The sequence below is a fragment of the Geotrypetes seraphini genome, chromosome 7, assembly GCF_902459505.1.
Source record: "Geotrypetes seraphini chromosome 7, aGeoSer1.1, whole genome shotgun sequence".
Classification (NCBI taxonomy): Eukaryota; Metazoa; Chordata; class Amphibia; order Gymnophiona; family Dermophiidae; genus Geotrypetes; species Geotrypetes seraphini.
The window spans coordinates 176,146,348-176,166,693 of NC_047090.1; the positions used below are offsets into that span (position 1 = coordinate 176,146,348).

The 20,346-nt window shown below is 45.7% G+C and overlaps 1 protein-coding gene across 5 annotated transcripts in view; it reads left to right on the plus strand.

The window, feature by feature from the left end:
* CCDC88C (coiled-coil domain containing 88C) overlaps positions 1 to 20,346 on the plus strand; it is a 338,359-nt gene that overhangs the window by 139,277 nt on the left and 178,736 nt on the right. For all 5 annotated transcript variants that reach the window (XM_033951005.1, XM_033951004.1, XM_033951007.1 and 2 more), the window contains exon 10: positions 7,584 to 7,742. In XM_033951005.1, the coding sequence (XP_033806896.1) occupies positions 7,584 to 7,742 (159 nt within the window). The remainder of the gene's footprint in view (positions 1 to 7,583; positions 7,743 to 20,346) is intronic.

Consider the following 20,346-nt stretch of genomic DNA (forward strand, 5'->3'; position numbering starts at 1 on the left):
GACCAGTCCAAATAAATAGGTTATGTTCTCCTGCCAGCAGGTGGAAACAGAAAAAAAAGCTGAGGGCAGACTTCACTTCTCTTATAGGGGGCTTGTGCTGCCTTCCATTCTTCAGTAGCAAAAAGAAGAAAAAACTCAGTTTTTTTTTACTAGGTTTCACTGTTTTCTTCTTTTTGTTTGGATGTGTTTTTGGTTCACGTTTGGACTGAAGAGTGGTAATGGACTGTAATAGACTGTGCTCACCCTCAACTGTTTTTGGACTAATTTTTGCTTCTTGTTCAACTGTTGAGCTGTTCAGGGAATTCCTCTGGATTTTCCTTCAGAGATAAGTGTTTTTTTGTTTTATTGTTTTGAATTATAGGCAGGTAGGGGGTGGTGCTATGATGTTTGATCTAATCATTACTTGTTGGTGGTTTATTTCATTTATTGAGCACCTTTATCATACTTATTTTACATTCAAATCTTTTTTTATTCAAAGAAATAGAAAACAGCAAACAACAAATACAACAATGGCAATGAATACACAAGTTAATGCGTTGTAGATACAAAACAGCAGTAACAACCCCCCAGCCCGAACTCCCCCCCATAATCCCGTTTCACCCGTACAAACTCCCCACCCCCATCCCCCAAATCAAACAGAAGCTATAAGCCAGAACTCCAAAGTGCCAAAGGCCCGTGCTCTGGTGGCCCCCGGCAGACCCAATGAAAAATCCATTCCCCCCTCAACAAACCGGAGAAGAAGAAAAAAAAAAAAGAAAAGAAAAGAAACTGCGGTGTCCGATCCCGGGAGAAAGTGCCAATAATCGCAAAACGGTTATGCCAGTGGATTCAACAGGAGACTGCGCCCCCTGGGAGTTAAGGAGTCTAAATAGACTCCCCACACCAGCAAAAAACGACGACGGCGACGAGGGTAGCCAACGGCCTCACGGGCCTCCCACATGGCCAAATTATGCACCATCGCTCTCCAGGTCCAAAAAGAGGGAGGCTCGGAAACAGTCCAGGATTTCAAAATGCATTTGCGAGCAAGGAGACACACCTTACGACACCAAAGGGGACCCCCCTTTGGAAGGCTGCGAAAGGCCCCAGGAAGATCAAGAACCAACTGCTCCACATTACCCACCACGGCGCTCAAAAATAAGCCACGGAAGTAGCGAACAATAGCCTTCCAAAAAACCTGTATAGTCCAACAATCCCAAAAAGAGTGAGCAAAAGTATTGGGGTCCCGGCCACATTTCAGGCACAAAGGGGAGTCAATACCTCCCATTTTATGCAATTGGACCTGCGTAAGGTAGGCCCGATAGATCACTCGAACATAACACTCACGATACACCGCCCCCGTGATCAGATGAGGGACCCCACACACAGCTCGCAAAAGATCCCAAGCACCAAGATCAAGGCCAAGTTCACGACCCCAGCTTCGTCGAAGCCGCGACATCTCTTTAGTATCCATAAGCTCCGACAAGGCCCTATATAACGCCGACACCGAAGTAAAAGAAACTGCCACCCCTTCAAAAAAATTCCGAAGACGCACCCCCATCGGTAGAGCAAGCCGATCCTCGGAAGAGAAAGAATATAATGCTTCACTTGACAATAGGCGAAAGTATCACCCCAGCCCCCACCCAATCGATCCCTCAAAGTATCAAGCGGCTGCAAACAGCCCTCCTCCGTCAACAGATGTTCCACAAGATGAAATCCGCGGGTTGCCCAGCCGCGAAAAGCAGGGCTATCCCGGCCCGGCGGAAAGGCCAAGTTCCCTCGTAGGGGAAGTTGATTCGACACACGCGGGTCCCCTCCAAGTCTGCTGACCAAGCTCCCCCACACAGCACGCATAGACTGCAAAGAAACACACGCACGGAACTCAGGGGGAAGATCCTTAGTGGGCAAGTGTAAGAGACTATTCAAGGTATGAGGAGCATAGAAGGCCTGTTCAAAATCCTACGGGGTATACTGATGTTCACCCAGTAGCCAGTCTTTCAAATGTCGCAGTAAACAGGCTTCATTATAAAGACCAAAATCAGGAAGTCCCAGGCCCCCCTGGCGCCAGCCCCCCACCAAATAGGGAAAACGAACCTTCGGTTTACGCGAATTCCAACAAAAACGGGACAGCAAACGATGTAAACTCTTAAGATCCTTTTTCAACAAACGAAGCTGCAAAGTCTGAAACACGTACAGCCATCGCGGAAGAATCACCATGCGAACCAAAGAGATGCGTCCCAGCAGTGTCAGAGGGAGGCCCTCCCAGGCCTCCAGCTGGACCTTAGTGTCAGCCAAAAGCTTAGGAACATTAAGCGAATAAAGCTGAGACGTGGAAACCGAAAGATAGATCCCCAAATATCGAAAGGAGCCCAGGGCCCAGCGTAGGGGGAAGGAGGCGCCCCACCGAGCCCGAAGGGCCGGCGAGGAAGGCAAGGCCTCAGACTTAATCAAATTCAAACGGAAGCCCGCATAGTTGCCATACTCTCTCATAGTCTCCAAAAGAGCCTGCAATGAAGGAGAAGGGTCTGTCAGAAAAGCCAAAAGATCATCCGCAAATGCAGCAACCTTGAAGCTTTGATCCCCCAACTGAATCCCCCGGATAAGCGGATTCGAATAAATGTCACGAAGAAGGGGGGTCAAGCGTCAACACGAACAACAAAGGGGATAACGGACACCCCTAGCGGGTTCCCGTATGGATCTCAAATAAAGAAGAAGGACAGCCATTGACCCACAAAGCAGCCTTCGGAATAGCATATAATGCCTGTATCGCCGAAACAAAACGACCGCTAAACCCATATTTAGCCAAAGTAGCAAACAAGAAATCCCAACGAACGCGATCAAATGCCTTCTCAGCGTCAAAACTAATAAGAAGAGAAGGCGCTGCGACCCTTGAAGCATAATCCAAAGAAGTCAAAATTTTGCGCAGATTCTATGCCACCGAGCGACCCTTAACAAAACCCACCTGGGACTCATGAAGAAGAAGCGGCAACACCCGTGCCAATCGGTTAGCCTGTATCCTTGCCAGAAGCTTGACATCAAAGTTAAGTAGCGAAATAGGTCTATAAGATTCTGGCCGAGTCGGATCCCTCCCAGGCTTCGGAAGAACAATAATCTGAGCTACATTAAGATGTTCAGGCATCGCCTCAGCATTGATCATCACATTAAACATATTAGCCAGCGGCAACCCAATTTCAGCTTGCAAAAGTTTATAGAATTCAGCTCTATAACCATCGACCCCCGGGGCTTTCAAAGTTGGACTTTGTTCTATAGCAAGTTCCACCTCTCCCACCTCAATAGGTGCATTCAACTGACCAGTCTGCTCCTCAGAAAGACACGGGAGATCAAGTCCCTCCAAATAGAGATCCCCAGTAAGGCCCAAATCCGGAGTTGGGGCATAAAGAGTTGCATAAAAACGGCGAAAGACATCACATATATCCGTATCACTAGTGACCCGCCCGGACTCAGCAGTAGTAAGATGCAAAATCTTCTTACGGCTCTCCCGTTGCGAGACCAAGCGGGCTAAGAGTTTCCCTCCCTTATTACCGTGGACATAAAGGCGGTATTTATAGTAAGCCAAGGACATAGCCGCCCGTTGATGCAAAAGTGCATTAACAGCCGTCTGCAAGGAAAGCAAACGCTGCCTGTTTCTAGGAGTAGAATGAAGAGCAAAGGTACGCCGTGCTCTCGTCATCTGGTCTGACAAACGAAACAACTCCCTATCTCGGGACTTCCGCACCCGGCTAACATAACTAATAATCACTCCCCGAAGGACCGCCTTCGCCGCCTCCCAGTACAAAACTGGGTTCTCCTCATGCTGCCTATTATGGTATTGATAATCCTTCCACGCCCCCACAAGATAGGGCAAAAAGTTAGGGTCATCTTGAAGCCACAAAGGATACGCCCAATACCTGGGTAAGCGAGGCCCCCCACCTGAATCCCACTCCATCCAAACCCATGCATGATCTGAAATCGCATAAGGCCCTATCTCCACCTGTCGAACCCTAGCAAAGAGCGAGCGAGAAACCAGCAGATAATCGATACGAGATTGCGAGGCATGAGCGCGAGAGAGATGGGTATAATCTCGCTCCCCCGGATGCAGGAGTCTCCAAACATCCAATAGATCCAAAAGTTGACATAGCTGAGGAAGACCCCTAGCCTCGCCAACCTCACCGCCCCTAGGAGCGCGAGATCTATCCATGGAAGCATCCCAGGCGACATTGAAGTCCCCCCCCCAAAATCATCGGAAGAGGAGCACGTGACAAAAGAAAAGTCTTCAAACGGGCATAAAACGATTTATCATAAGTATTGGGAGCATAGACACACCCCACCAGCACCAGCACACCCCCAATCACCGCCGTACAAAAAGCATAACGACCATCGGCATCAATAGCCACAGGGGTAATCTGAGTAGCCACTGCTTTTCGAAAAAGAATAGCTACTCCCCGCTTTTTCCCGACTGCAGCCGCCGTTATACATCGCTCCACCCAACCCCTTCTCAATTTAGCATGTTCAAAGTCAGTAAGGTGCGTCTCCTGCAACATAGCAATAGCCGCTCTCTGTCTCTGCAGGTTTTGTAAAATTTTTGCCCTCTTAACAGGAGAGTTAATACCTCCAACATTCCAAGTAATCAGTTTCACCATTCAACTCACAAAAAAATGAAACAAATACAGTGAAAAAGTGATGAGCAATATGAGGTTGCCAGGATGCTGCCCCAGCCTACAGCATCCAGCAGAAAAAGGAACCAGTCCCCATGGCACCAGCTGGTACACAACTAAAAAAAAAGTAGTCAAAGAAAAAGAATGTCTCCCGGGATCAGGCACCGCAAAAACAAAAAAAGAAAAACCACCCCACCAAACAAAAAACAGAACCCCCACTCCCAAACCCAACCCTACTTCACCAACCCCCCGACTGTCCCCCAAGCCCAGCTCAAAACCCATCCCCGAAAAACCCCCCATCCCTCTAAATCCCCCCAACAATGGCTTTCCCCGAAGGAAAAGCAAATCACATTCAACGCCCACTCCCTCCCTCAACCCCAAACCCCAAAGAAGCCAAAGCTGCCCAATACCCAAACCCATCAGGATACACAAACAGACCCCGAGAAGGACCCCACCAAAGGAAAGCCCAAGAAGCGGGCAAAGAGGCCAACAAACCCCAGCCCTGCAAGGCATCAAACAGAAGCAATCAGCGACTAATCCAAGCCCCGCCCGAAACCCCCAACAGACTCCACACTCAACCTAGGGAAACCCACGACAACCCACCCCACCCCAAAGAGTAGCACCCACGCCTAATGCAACCTGCAGCCCTGCCGAGAAGTAAAGATACGAGATAAATAATAAATAAAAAAAACAAAACATAAAAATTCAAAACTTCTCCCAACCACCAGATACCCACAACCATCAACACGCACCCTACCCAAACACTCACCTCCGCTCTAAAGTCCAAGCCCCCAGTCCCCACTCTCTCCGACCTCTCCAAACACACAGAAGGAGCCCCAATGGAACCATAACAGTAATTCGTCCAAAAAGCCCACAAGGAATGCTGCAAGCAAGAAGAGTCCAAATAGGTAATAGAGCCCCAGGGTCTCGGAAGCTCCTCCGCTCCAGGGGCCCAGAGACCAAGAGGAGGAGCACTAGGACCTCAGCCAAAGATCAGAGGACCGGCAGCCAGCGCCATACACCCCGCAGAGCTCAGAAGCGCAGGAGAGGTCCAGGCACAGTGCTCTCCACCTCAGGAGGAAACGTAAAGGTCCCCAGGAAGAAAGATACACCAGAAATATCTCAGAGCAACCTCTGAGTAACTAATGTATAAAAACAATCAAAAAAAAAAAAAACCAACAAGGGCAACTGGGCTATCAGTCACTCTGCAGTCAACAACAAACAAGCAGTTTCACTAGTCCATTGGAGCAACAGGTTACCCCCTCACTCTGCCGGTCCCTCAGAAGATGAAATGGCGCTGGTAGAGGGCCCCGCCGTAGGCTCCTGGGCCAGGAAAGACTGCGCCTCCGCCACAGTGGTATAGTAAGTAGTAGCCCCATTACTCTGGACCCGAAGTTTCGCCGGGTACAGCAAAGCGAAGCGAATATTGCGTTGTATCAGCACCGTACACACTGGGGCAAAGGCTCGACGCTGCTGCGAAACTTTGGCAGAGTAGTCCTGGAAACATAAAATTCTCTTGTTGTTATAAGTCAGAAGCTGACCCCCACGGAGAGCCTGGAGAATAGCCTGCTTATGAACATAGCTTAACAGTTTAATTATCACCACCCGCGGTCTCGCCATTATGGAACGCTTAAGGCCCAGCCTGTGAGCTCTTTCAATGCACAGAGGACCCAATCTAGGTGGCAGAGTCAGGGAAGCAGTAATCCAAGATTCCATAGTAGAACGGAGGTCAGACTCAGGCAAATCCTCGGGCAGGCCAACAAACCTCAGATTGCAGCGCCGAGACCGGTTCTCCAGGTCCTCCAAACGATCCTCCAAAGCTGCAAGAGTTTTGGCATGACTACTCAGCAGGCCCAGCACGCGGTCATCCAAAGCCTCCACTCGCTGGTGAAAGGAAGACACTTCCTGCCCCATCGCGTCGAGCTTCTCCTGGACCCGCTCGAGCTTAGCGTCAATGGGGAGCAGACGCTTCTCCAATATCAGTTCCATCGCGGCAGTCACCTCAGCAGCAACCTCTGAAACCCACGCCGGACTCCCCGCCACTTCAGGGCTAGCAGGCGCCGCCATCTTGCTGTCCCCAGCTTTCTGTTGGTCCCGGTCTTTCCGCGGCGCTTTTGCCGACATCGCAGACAGCTGAACCCGGCCGGCTGGAGCAGTGGTGTTAGAGGACTAACCCGAGCAGGAACGCGGTGGATGGCACCGGAAAAAATCGCCGATAAGAGGGGTTTGTGAGAGGAAGTGGCAGGATAGAGCGCGATCAGCATCTGTCCTGCTTCATGGCGTCACGTGATCCTCTTTCTATCATACTTATTTTAAAAAAATATTTTTTTGATATTTATTGGTGAGATTCATGTTTTGTGTTTTTGATCTTTATTGAGTGAATCTAAAATATTTTTCTGACTAGTTTTTTCCTGATATATTTTGTGGATCTGGCATAAATATTGACAGGATGCATATTTTTTTTAAAACATAAATGTGTGGAGCTTGTTTCTAGCCACATTATTGCTAATCAGTTCTATAACGCTACTAGACATACACAGCGTTGTACACATTATATGCAGGTGCTTTCTCTTTCCCTAGTGAGCTCACAATCTGATTTTTGTACCTGGAGCAATGGTGTGTTAAGTGACTTGCCCAGGATCACAAGGAGCTGCATTGGGAATCGAACCCAGCTCCCCAGGATCAAAACCTACTTTCTTGCAAAGCCTCATTTTAATGTGCCTTAAAAGTTTCACATTTTCTTTTATTAAGGCTTGATATACTGTTCAGTGAGGGGCCTTTCTGAGCTGTTCACAGTAAGACAGGATGTAATTTGTAAAAATACATACACTGTGTTCTTGGGCAAATGAATATTCACTAGCATAAACTCAGCAAATCTCCCTTTCCAGGAATAGATCCAAGCTTAGAGTGAAAATTTCACCTTAAATGTTTGTGTGCACTTGTTTCCTCCAGAATATCCACCTGGCAACAGAAGCCAGATCTACCCGCACATACAGAGATGAGCTGGACTCCCTGAGAGAGAAAGCTAGTCGAATGGATCGTATAGAGACAGAGTTAGCTCGGTGTAAAGAAAAACTGCATGATGTTGATTTCTATAAGGCTCGCATGGAGGTAAATTTCCAAGCTGAAAATGTGATAAGCTAAGCGCTAATGTCTCCTTTGATTAGTTATCAGTATTGTAAACACCGTCTAAAATCTTTCTAACAGTGGTAATGTTTTTTGCAATTGCTGTAAATTCATAGGCTGCTCTTTTTTCCCCCAATTTATTTACAAAAGTATACAAACAAAAGGGCATTAATCAAATGCAGTCTAACTGTAGGCTATCGTCAGTATTGCCTTAGAATCCCTTCACCGCCTCACCCCCATCCCCACCCCACCCAATTCAGCAGTTTCCCTGAAGTTGATCAACCAAAGAGTTTGTTCTTTCCTTCTCTGGAGAAGAAAAACAAATGAGTTCCTGGCAAACATCCAATCAGGGGTCTGCCTGGTTGGTGTGTTGCTCTTTTCATGTGTGATAAGCATCCCAGGTTTATGAAAAGCTACTATACCAGGTGGACTTTAGTCTATGGCCCAGAAATATCAAAGAAGAGACAAGTTAATTTAATCATGTATTTTTTAATGGGTATAATTTATGGGCAGACTGGATGGACCATTCAGGTCTTTATCCCAGGACAAACAGGCAGCATATTCTTTACGCATGGGTGACGTCACCGACGGAGCCCTCGGTACGGACCTTTTTAACTAGAAAGTTCTAGTTGGCCGCACCGCGCGTGCGCCTTCCCGCCCGACGGAGGAGTGCGTGGTCCCCAGTTTCTTCGTTTCCGCGGAGCGAAGAAGACGCGTGTGTTTTTTCAACGGCCGTTGAAATCACTTTTTGCCTTCCCGCTCGCGCTTTTTTCCATTTTTTCTTCTTTTTTGCCTTCGGGTTTCTTTTTTCTTTGATTTGTAAAAAAAAAAAAAAAACAACTTATATTTTTTCCCCTTTTTTCCGACTTTGCCCCGGCGGGGCCTGTTGCCATTATACAGGCCTCGGGGTTCGATTTTGCGGAGGCTGTTTTCCCCTTCATGCCCCCGCAAGTCGGTTTTAAGAAGTGCCAGCGGTGTGCACGCCCGATCTCCCTCACTGACCCACACAATTGGTGTTTACAGTGTTTGGGTCCGGAGCATCGGGCGGACTCCTGCACCCGCTGTGCCACTCTTAAAAAGCGGACGCTTAAAAACCGACAAATCCAACAAAATCTTTTGTTCGGCACCGGGTCGACGATGGACTCCTCGGCATCGACAGCGGTACCACAGAAATCGGCACCGTCTACTTCGACGACGCCCAACCCCACATCTGCGTCTCTGGCGCCAGGTAAGCCGGCTAAGAAGCCTCCCTCTTCCCTCGAGCGTCCACCAGCCACAGTGGCGACACCGACATTGCCGGCCTCGCGCCGACCCCGAAAGTGCTCCGCCCCGATTTCGGTGAGTGCCTCGTCATCGGCCTCCTCATCGCCGGGGCGTGGAGCGGCACCTAAGGAACCGAAGCAAAAGAAAGCGGTTCCGGTGCCACCCCTGGATGACCGTATTACGGCCATCCTACAAGTTCAACTCCAGGAACAGTTGCAGCGTCAGCTCGAGCACCTGTTACCCACTATCCTGGCACCGCTCCTTTCGGTACCAGACCGGCCCGAGCCCCGTACCGAGCCCCCGGTATCCACCCCATCGGTACCTATCAACACCTCCATGCCGATTCTTTCGGCTGAGCAACTTCATGCCCATCCGGTGGTTCACTCCCATACCACGACGGATCCTCCTCGGGACCGGGCAGGGCACCATACTTCCCGGGACCGGGATCGACGCCGGTCCTCTTCTCCCGGTACCGTTTCGGTGCGCTCTGGAAAATCTTTATCCAAGACTCACCATACCGCACCTTCCACCCCGGTGTCTCGGCATGCACACCCAGAGGTCCGGGACCCAGACCTATGGGAAGAGTCCCCCCCCGGTACCGAGGAGGATCTCTCCTCGTCTGATGAGGATCCATCGGCACCCGATGCCACCTCCAAACCTGAGCAGTCCTCCTTTTCAAAATTCCTCAGGGAGATGTCTGCAGCCTTGTCCCTTCCTCTGGAATCGGACTCTAAAAAATCTCAAGCCTTCCTGGAGGCTTTAGATTTTGAACAACCTCCTAAGGAGTTCCTCAAGCTCCCCGTACATGACATCCTACGGGAGACCTTTTACAAAAATTGGGAGAACCCCCTTACGGTACCGGGGGCCCCCCGTAAACTGGACAACCTCTATCGAGTAATCCCTATTCCAGGGTTCGACAAGTCTCAATTGCCCCATGAGTCCCTTCTTGTTGAATCCACCTTAAAAAAGACTCAGGGCTCCAGTGTCTATGCCTCTACCCCTCCTGGCAGAGAGGGTAAGACCATGGACAAGTTTGGCAAGAGGCTCTACCAGAATGCCATGCTGGCCAACAGGGCAAACAATTATTCATTCCATTTTTCATTTTACATGAAACATTTGGTTCAGCAGCTGTCCGCCCTTCAAAAATACCTTCCGGAGCGCAAGGTTCCACTTTTTCAGCAACACATCTCTGGCCTCCTTCAGTTGCGAAAGTTTATGGTCCGCTCGATATACGATTCATTCGAGCTCACCTCCCGTGCCTCTGCCATGGCCGTAGCCATGCGCCGCCTGGCCTGGCTGAGAGTCTCAGACCTGGACATCAACCACCAGGATCGTCTGGCAAATGCCCCCTGTCTGGGGGATGAGCTTTTTGGAGAGTCCCTGGATTCCACCACCCAGAAACTCTCCGCCCATGAAACCAGGTGGGACACCCTGATTAAGCCGAAGAAAAAGGCTCCACCTGCACGACCTTACAGACCTCAATCCTCCTATCAGCGCAGGTTCTCAGCCAGGCCACTCAATCCGCCTTCTCAACAACCTCGGCGACCCCGTCAGCAACAACACCATACCCAGGCTCGTTCTCAGCCCAATCAACCCAACAAGCCTCTTCAACCTGCAAAGCCTTCTCAGCCCTTTTGACTCTTCTCTCCAGGGCATAGCCAGTCTTCCGCCTTTGCTACCTCTTCCACAACCAATCGGAGGTCGTCTCCGCATATTCTTCAGCCGTTGGGAGGTCATCACATCGGACCAGTTGGTCCTCAACATCATCCACCACGGCTACTCTCTCAACTTCCAGACTCTTCCACCGGACAACCCTCCCGTAGAGTCTGCTTCACACTCATCTCAAACCCCCCTCCTCCTGAGGGAGGTTCAATCCCTCCTCCTTCTCAATGCCATCGAAGAAGTACCTCCAGAACAAAGGGGTCAGGGATTCTACTCCCGCTACTTCCTGGTACCCAAAAAGACGGGAGACCTCCGTCCCATTCTCGATCTCAGAGACATCAACAAGTGTCTGGTCAAGGAGAAGTTCAGAATGCTCTCCCTTGCCACGCTTTACCCTCTTCTCTCTCAACACGACTGGCTATGTTCCCTGGACCTCAAGGAGGCCTACACTCACATCTCCATCAATCCGAATTCTCGCCGCTATCTGCGTTTCCAGGTGCTACACCGCCACTATCAGTACAAGGTGCTACCGTTTGGCCTCGCTTCATCACCCAGGGTATTCACCAAGTGCCTTATAGTAGTAGCGGCCTTCCTCAGGTCTCACAACCTCCAGGTGTTCCCCTACTTGGACGATTGGTTGGTGAAAGCACCTACGTCTCAACTTGTGCTACAGGCTACTCATCACACCATCTCTCTCCTCCACCTCCTGGGGTTCGAGATCAACTACCCCAAGTCGCATCTGCTTCCCACCCAGCGACTTCAATTCATCGGAGCTGTTCTGGACACCACTCTAATGAGGGCTTTTCTTCCCTCCGATCGTCAGTGGACACTACTCCATCTCTGTCGTCAGGTCCTCAGGCATTCTTCCATTCCGGCCCGACAGATGATGGTCCTCCTGGGTCACATGGCCTCGACAGTTCATGTCCTTCCTCTGGCACGTCTCCACCTCCGCACACCTCAATGGACTCTCGCCAACCAATGGTCACAGACTACGGATCTTCTTTCTCATCCCATCTCTGTGACATCATCTCTTCAGCAATCTCTCCAATGGTGGTTGAACTCCTCAAATCTTTCCAGGGGTCTGCTCTTTCATCTGCCCCCTCACTCCATGATCATCACCACATATGCCTCCCCCTATGCGTGGGGAGCCCACCTGGGAGATCTCCGTACCCAGGGACTTTGGACCCCACAGGAGCGTCAACATCACATCAATTTCCTGGAACTCAGAGCCATGTTCTACGCCCTCAAGGCTTTCCAGCATCTTCTCTGTCCCCAGGTTCTTCTCCTATGCACAGACAATCAAGTTGCCATGTACTACATAAACAAGCAAGGCGGCACCGGATCTCGCCTCCTTTGTTTGGAGGCTCTACGCATCTGGACCTGGGCCACGGCCCGCAATCTCTTCCTCAAGGCTGTCTATATCCAGGGCGAACAGAACTCTCTGGCCGACAATCTCAGCCGCATCCTTCAACCTCACGAGTGGACGCTGGACCCTCCAACACTCCACTCCATCTTTGCTCGCTGGGGCACTCCGCAGGTGGACCTCTTTGCAGCACCTCACAATCATCAGCTGCCCCAATTCTGTTCCAGACTCTTCGCTCCTCATCGTCTGGCCCCAGATGCATTCCTGCTCGATTGGAGGGATCGGTTCCTGTATGCCTTCCCTCCACTTCCTCTGATGTTGCGGACCTTGTCCAAACTCCGCAAAGACAGGGCCACCATGATTCTCATCGCCCCTCGGTGGCCTCGACAACACTGGTTCTCCCTTCTGCTCCAACTCAGCTCCAGGGAGCCCATTCCTCTTCCTGTGTTTCCTACTCTACTTACACAGCAGCATCAATCTCTACTACATCCCAATCTGTCTTCGCTCCACCTGACAGCTTGGTTTCTCTCGGGCTGACCTCTCCAGAGAATCTATCTCAGCCTGTCCGTCTCATTTTGGACGCCTCCAGGAAACCGGCCACCCTCCAATGTTACCATCAGAAGTGGACCAGGTTCTCCTCGTGGTGTCTACGGCATCATCATGATCCCACCTCTTTAGCGGTGGAATCTGTACTGGACTATTTGCTCTCACTGTCCAATGCTGGCCTCAAATCTACCTCCATCAGAGTCCACCTCAGTGCCATCACTGCGTTTCACGAGCCTATCCTTGGAAAACCTCTCACGGCTCATCCACTGGTTTCCCGGTTCATGAGAGGTCTCTTCAATGTCAAACCACCTCTGCAGCTTCCTCCTGTCGTCTGGGACCTGAATGTGGTTTTATCAGCACTCATGAAACCTCCGTTTGAGCCTCTTGCCACAACTTCGCTCAAATTTCTTACCTGGAAGGTGCTTTTCCTAATTGCCATCACCTCTGCCAGGAGGGTTAGCGAACTGCATGCACTGGTCGCCGATCCACCATTCACTGTTTTTCACCATGACAAGGTGGTCCTGCGTACCCATCCCAAATTCCTTCCGAAGGTGGTCTCAGCTTTTCACCTCAACCAGTCCATTGTGTTGCCCGTCTTTTTCCCTAAACCCCATTCTCATCCTGGGGAACAGGCACTGCACACGCTGGATTGTAAGCGTGCCCTGGCCTACTACCTTGACCGTACCAGGGCTCACCGCTCATCTCCTCAGCTCTTTTTGTCATTCGACCCTAACCGTCTAGGTCGTCCTGTCTCCAAACGGACGCTTTCCAATTGGCTTGCTGCCTGTATTGCGTTCTGTTATGCTCGGGCCGGTCTCTCACTGGAAGGTGCTGTCACGGCCCACAGAGTCCGAGCTATGGCGGCTTCTGTGGCTTTCCTTCGTTCCACGCCCATCGAGGAAATCTGCAAGGCGGCCACTTGGTCCTCAGTTCACACGTTCACTACTCACTACTGTCTGGATGCCTTCTCCAGACGGGATGGACACTTCGGCCAATCTGTGTTACAAAATTTATTTTCCTAATGGCCAACCATCCCTCCTCCCTCTTTGTTAGCTTGGAGGTCACCAATGCGTAAAGAATATGCTGCCTGCTTGTCCTGGGATAAAGCACAGTTACTTACCGTAACAGGTGTTATCCAGGGACAGCAGGCAGATATTCTTACGTCCCACCCACCTCCCCGGGTTGGCTTCTTAGCTGGCTTATCCTAAATGGGGACCACGCACTCCTCCGTCGGGCGGGAAGGCACTCGCGCACGCGCGGTGCGGCCAACTAGAACTTTCTAGTTAAAAAGGTCCGTACCGAGGGCTCCGTCGGTGACGTCACCCATGCGTAAAGAATATCTGCCTGCTGTCCCTGGATAACACCTGTTACGGTAAGTAACTGTGCTTTCAGGTCTTTATCATACCTTTAATCATAGCCCCTCTTGTACCTTTTTAATCATACCCCCTGTAACCTTTTAATCATAGTCCCCCCTTGCACCTTTTTAATCATAGCCCCCCTTGCACCTTTTTAATCATAGCCCCATTGTACCTTTAATCATAGCCCTCCTTGTAACGTTAATCATACCCCCTTGCACCTTTTTAATCATAGCCTCCTTGTACCTTTTTAATCATAGCCCCCTTGCACCTTTTTAATCATAGCCCTCCTTGTACCTTTTTAATCATAGCCCTCCTTGTACCTTTTTAATCATAGCTCCCTTATTCCTTTTTAATCATAGCCTCCTTGTACCTTTTTAATCATAGCCCCCTTGTACCTTTTTAATCATAGCCCTCCTTGTACCTTTTTAATCATAGCCTCCTTGTACCTTTTTAATCATAGCCCCCTTGTATCTTTTTAATCATAGCCCTCCTTGTACCTTTTTAATCATAGCCCTCCTTGTACCTTTTTAATCATAGCCCTCCTTGTACCTTTTTAATCATAGCCCTCCTTGTACCTTTTTAATCATAGCCCCCTTGTACCTTTTTAATCATAGCCCCCTTGTACCTTTTTAATCATAGCCCCCTTGTACCTTTTTAATCATAGCCCCCTTGCACCTTTTTAATCATAGCCCTCCTTGTACCTTTTTAATCATAGCCCCCTTGTACCTTTTTAATCATAGCCCTCCTTGTACCTTTTTAATCATAGCCCTCCTTGTACCTTTTTAATCATAGCCCTCCTTGTACCTTTTTAATCATAGCCCCCCTTGTACCTTTTTAATCATAGCCCTCCTTGTACCTTTTTAATCATAGCCCTCCTTGTACCTTTTTTATCATAGCCCCCCCTTGTACCTTTTTTATCATAGCCCCCCCTTGTACCTTTTTTATCATAGCCCCCCCTTGTACCTTTTTTATCATATCTTCCCCCTTGTACCTTTTTTAATCATATCTCCCCCCTTGTACCTTTTTTTTTTTTAACCCGTTCCTTTTTAATTCTTCCCTCCCTCCCTCAATAGCTTCGTACTATTTCCGGGCAGCAGGTGCATGAGTCATGAGTGCAGAGGTCAAGCGTGAGCTTTCTGTGTTCCCGCCAGGCCCCACGCCATTTTCTGAATGGCTGCCAGCAGTTCTCACGAGTCCCACGAGAACTGCCTCCAGCCATTCAGAAAGCAGTGTGGACCCAAGCGGGAGCATGTATAGCTTGGGCCTGACCACCGCGCTCCTGACTCATGTGCCTGCTGCCGGGAAATAATACAGAGCCATCAAGGGAGGGATATACACTGGACCACCAGGCTTGAAAAAGGTACAGCGGGTTTGTTTAAAAAAGGTGCAGCTGAAAGGTGGTGTAGCTGTGACGAGGGGGGGGATGTTTTGCAATTGCACTGGGGGGCAGCGAGACAGTGTTTAAAAAGGTGGTGCGGCTGAAAGATGAAGCGGCTGCGAGGGGGGGTTGTTTTTGCAATTGTACGGGGGGGAGCGGCAGGTGGTGTTTAAAAAGCTGGTGCGCAGGGAGGGTATTTTGCAGCTGTGCGTGGGATTCAAATTTTGCACCTTTGCTTCATAAGACACACCGAGATTTCCACCCACTTTTGGTGGACACCGTAGATCTCAACCTCCAAGACCAAATTCGTGCTAGGGCCTTAACATGCGGAATAGCGTGCGCTAGCCAAAAATCTACCACCTGCTCAAAAGGAGGCAGTAGCGGCTAGCGCATGCGGCAATTTAGTGCATGCTATTCCGCACGTTAAGGCCCTAACACGAATTTGGTCTTGGAGGATGAGATCTACGGTGTCCGCATCTATGAGACAAACTTGTTTTCTTTTACGTAGAGAATTTTGGACCCCAGTTAGATTACAAAAGTTAGATAACTCTAAGTCTAATAGATGCTGGCATTGTAATCTGGAAGCAGGGACTTCAGATCATTTAATATTCTATTGTCCCTGTATCATGGCATTTTGGAAATCAATTTGGTCCCAAATTAATTGTTTATTAGAAAACCATGTAGCATTGCCATATAATACAATAATGTTCGGTATGTCAATGAGAACAAAAAGTCAAATTTTATCTAACAATAATAAACTTTTATTGATCATGACAGGAGTCGCCATACAACATATTACCAGTAACTGGAAAAATTACAGTAGACTTAACTATACTTTCTGGTGGAAATCGTTGTGCCACATTTACAAAATGGAAAGAACAATTGCCATACAAAGAGGGAATTACAACAATTTTAAAAAGATTTGGGGGCCATTGACAAATTATTGCAATGATTAGACACCATTTATCCCATACATAGGGGGGAGGGTATAAAGTTATATTAAATATTTGATTAATAGATAAGAATACAATATTTATATGACATTTTTGATTAAAATATGTGGGAATATGTGGGAAGGGTGGGTAGGGAGGGTATAAATTTATGATTGATTTTAAGGTTAAATGATGTAATATTGTGTTCTTGATGTAAGATGGAAAAATGAATAAAGCTTTTTCTGCATCTAATGAAAGAGCAAAAGCTGGTTCATTCATCATTTTAGTTAAATTTAATGTATGAAATGTCAATCTTGTATTGTTAGAAGAATGTTTGTTAGCAATGAAACCTGTTTGATGTACATCAATTATGTAAGGAAGAGCCTTTGCCAATCTTAATGCCAGTGTTTTAGCCATTAATTTTCCATCTACATTAATTAATGATATTGGCCTGTAATTTGAAACCATAGTGGGATCTTTATTTGGCTTTGGCAAAACAATCACCATAGATTCTGCCATAGTACTTTTAATACAACCTTTATTAAGTTGAAACTGATATAAATTTAGTAAATAGGGTAATAAAGAATTTTGAAATGTTTTATAGAATTCCACAGTAAAACCATCCCCACCTGGAGCGGATCCAACTCTAAGAGACTTCAATGCTGTTTCTAATTCTTTTAATGATATAGGTTCTTCTAAACTTCTTTTTATATGATCAGGAAGCTTTGGACCCTCAAGAAGATTTAAAAATTCCATACCTTTTTGAACTTTATCAATAGAAGACTCGGAAGAATACAACTCTTTGTAAAAAGCCAAAAATTCTGTTTTATAAATCTTTATTCATTTTCTTATGTTACAACAAGTGTTTTAAATAAATTCATTATAAACTTGAATAATCACACTTGATTAACTTACAGATTAATATCAAATTTAAAATTTCTTTAGAAAATCAATATTTTATAAAGTTATAATATTATGTAAGAAATTTAAATTAATATAATTATTATTGAATATAATAATCTTCCCTCCCTCCCTATCAATACTGAATGAGAAATCTTTATTCATTTTCATATGTTACATCAACAATATAAATTCATACTAATATTTCAGAAAACTAAATTTATATAATTCTTAGTTAATATAATAATATCCCATCCCCTCCCCCTCCCTTCTATTCAGTAATACATGAATAAAATTTTTAAATGCTATTCTTTCCATATTTCATATTATAAATCAAGTATTAATATATTATATAATATTTAGAGATATGATCCCTTTTTCTTCTAATCAAATTCTATACATGGGAAAATTAATCATTCTTTACAATATTCAGTTAATGGTCTCCATATTTTTTGAAATTGATTTAAAATGTTATTAGTTTGATTATGCATATTTCCTTTCTCATCTTTTATTGCACTTATTTTTATTCTTCTCTTTTTTGCTTTAAGATAATTTGCAAGTAAACTTCCTGCCTTATTAGATTTTCCATAATACAAGGTTTGCAGAGAAAACAAATCTTTCCTTGCCATTTTTGAAGAAATTTCATTATATTTGCCTTTAGCCTTTAATAAAGTTTGCAAATTTTCGTGATTCCAATCATCTATTAATTTGGATTCCAGCAATTTAATTTCTTTTTCCAAATCTGAAAATTGTTTAATAAGTTGTTTTTTAATATACGCAGAATAAGAAATAATATTACCTCTTTTTTTTTTTTTTTTTTAAATATCTTTATTCGTTTTTACATTATGCAAACAAGTGTACAATAATTCAAGTCATACTATACATTCTTCACTTGAAACTCTACATTCATTTTATACCATAAACTATCTCCCCTCCCTCCCTTTCCATATATTACCCCTCATAATGTCATAAAACCCACCCATCCCTCCTCCCCCCTACATATATTTAATGGGGATAAATATAATTATTTATTTATTATAATACTCAATTAATGGTCTCCACACCTCTTTAAATTTCTTATAATAACCTCTCTTGATTGCCAATGTTTTTTCCATTTCATACACCTGACAAACCGAACTCCACCAGAAACAATAATTCAATCCTCTATAGTCTTTCCAGTTATGTGTTATATGTTGGATGGCAACTCCTGTTAAAATCATTAACAGTTTGTTATTATTCGATGAAATTTGACTTTTGGCCCTCATAGACATTCCAAACAAAACTGTGTCATATGATAGGGCCACAGGATTCTCTAACATACAATTTATTTGACCCCAGATAAATTATTAATAAAAGGACAATAAAATAATAAATGATCTAGAGTTCCAGCCTCAAGATGACAATGCCAACATCTATTAGACTTAGAGCAATCCAATTTTTGTAAGCGAACAGGGGTCCAGAGTGCTCTATGCAACAGGAAAAACCATGTTTGCCTCATAGACGCAGACATTGTACATCTTATCCTCCAAGACCAAATACGTGGCCATTGAGATGCATTAATTTGATGCTTAATCTCAATGCTCCAAATATCTCTAAGTATAGTCCTTGGTTTTTTATTTAAATATCCAGATAATGTTTTATACCACTGTGCGGCCTGGTGACCCATAAAATCTGCCTGGAAGCATAAGAATTCTAGAGTAAAATGAGTATTTAAAGACTTCCATTCAGGGAACCCTGCCTGAATAGCCTGCTTCAATTGCAACCACTTATAACTTTGTTTTTTATTAAGTCCAAATTTATGTTGCAATTGTGAAAACTCCAGCAGCTTACCATCATTAATAACATCATCTAAAGTACGTATTCCTGCTTCAATCCAATCCTTCCAGACAATCATAAAACCGCCTATTTGTATCTTGGAGTTCAGCCATATATTTTGACAAGTAGATTTTTGAATAGTAATAGGAGTTAAGTTGTTTACATACTTTAATGTTGTCCATGTGTCCATTAATATCCTATTGGTTTTCCTTATTCTAGGCATTTTAATGCTAAGCAGATGACGAAGCCTGATAGGAGACATGAGCTGCCACTCCAACCATAACCAATCTGGAAGCTTCTCCATGAGTTCTGGGAGGACCCAATACATACCTTGGCGCAATATATAGGATTGATGAAACCTATAAAAATTTGGAAAATTTACCCCTCCCTCCTCAATTGGTTTTTGTAAAGTCACTAGAGCAATTCTTACAGCTTTACCCAGCCAAATAAATTTACTAAGAATATTATTTAACTTTTTGTAAAAAGACCCCTGAAAAAAAACTGGTATCATTCCCATTTGATAACAAACCACAGGCAATATCATCATTTTGACAGTTTGAACTCTTCCCCACCAAGATAAATGTAAAGGATTCCATTGCTCACATAACTCTGTTACTTTTTGCAATAAACTTTTTTCATTCATTATAATTGTCTCATCAAGCGTGTTTTTTATCCATATACCTAAGTATTTTATTCCTTCTTCTTTCCAAATAAAAGGTAATGAGTCAAATAATCCTTTTGTGCAATGCACATTTAAAGGAAGAACTTCTGATTTAGTCCAATTTATTTTATATCCTGAAAACTTTCCAAATCTTTCAATCAAAACCAATAAATTTGGAATGGTTGTTTCCGGATTCCTCAAATGAAGTAATATATCATCCGCATATGCAGAAACTTTATATTCTTTATCTTTATGCGGTATACCCTGTATCTCCTCCTCTTGTTGAATAGCTAATAATAAGGGTTCAAGCACTATATCAAAAAGTAAAGGAGACAAAGGACATCCCTGTCTAACTCCCCTTTGCAATTTAAAACAATCAGAAAAATTATTATTGATATATAATCTAGCAACAGGAGAGCTATACAGAGTTTTAATCATTTGTATAAATCCCGAACCAATACCAAACCACTCCATGGCCTGATACATAAATGTCCATTCCACACGATCAAAAGCTTTCTCTGCATCTAGAGACACAGAAAAAGCCGGATCTCCAATTTCTTTTGTTAAATATAACATTTGCAATGCCAATCTGGTGTTATTAGAAGAGTGTCTCTGAGCAACAAACCCTGTTTGATGCATACCAACTATGTGAGGAAGAGCTTTTGCCAAACGTGTAGCCAAAAGTTTGGCTAATAATTTACCATCTACATT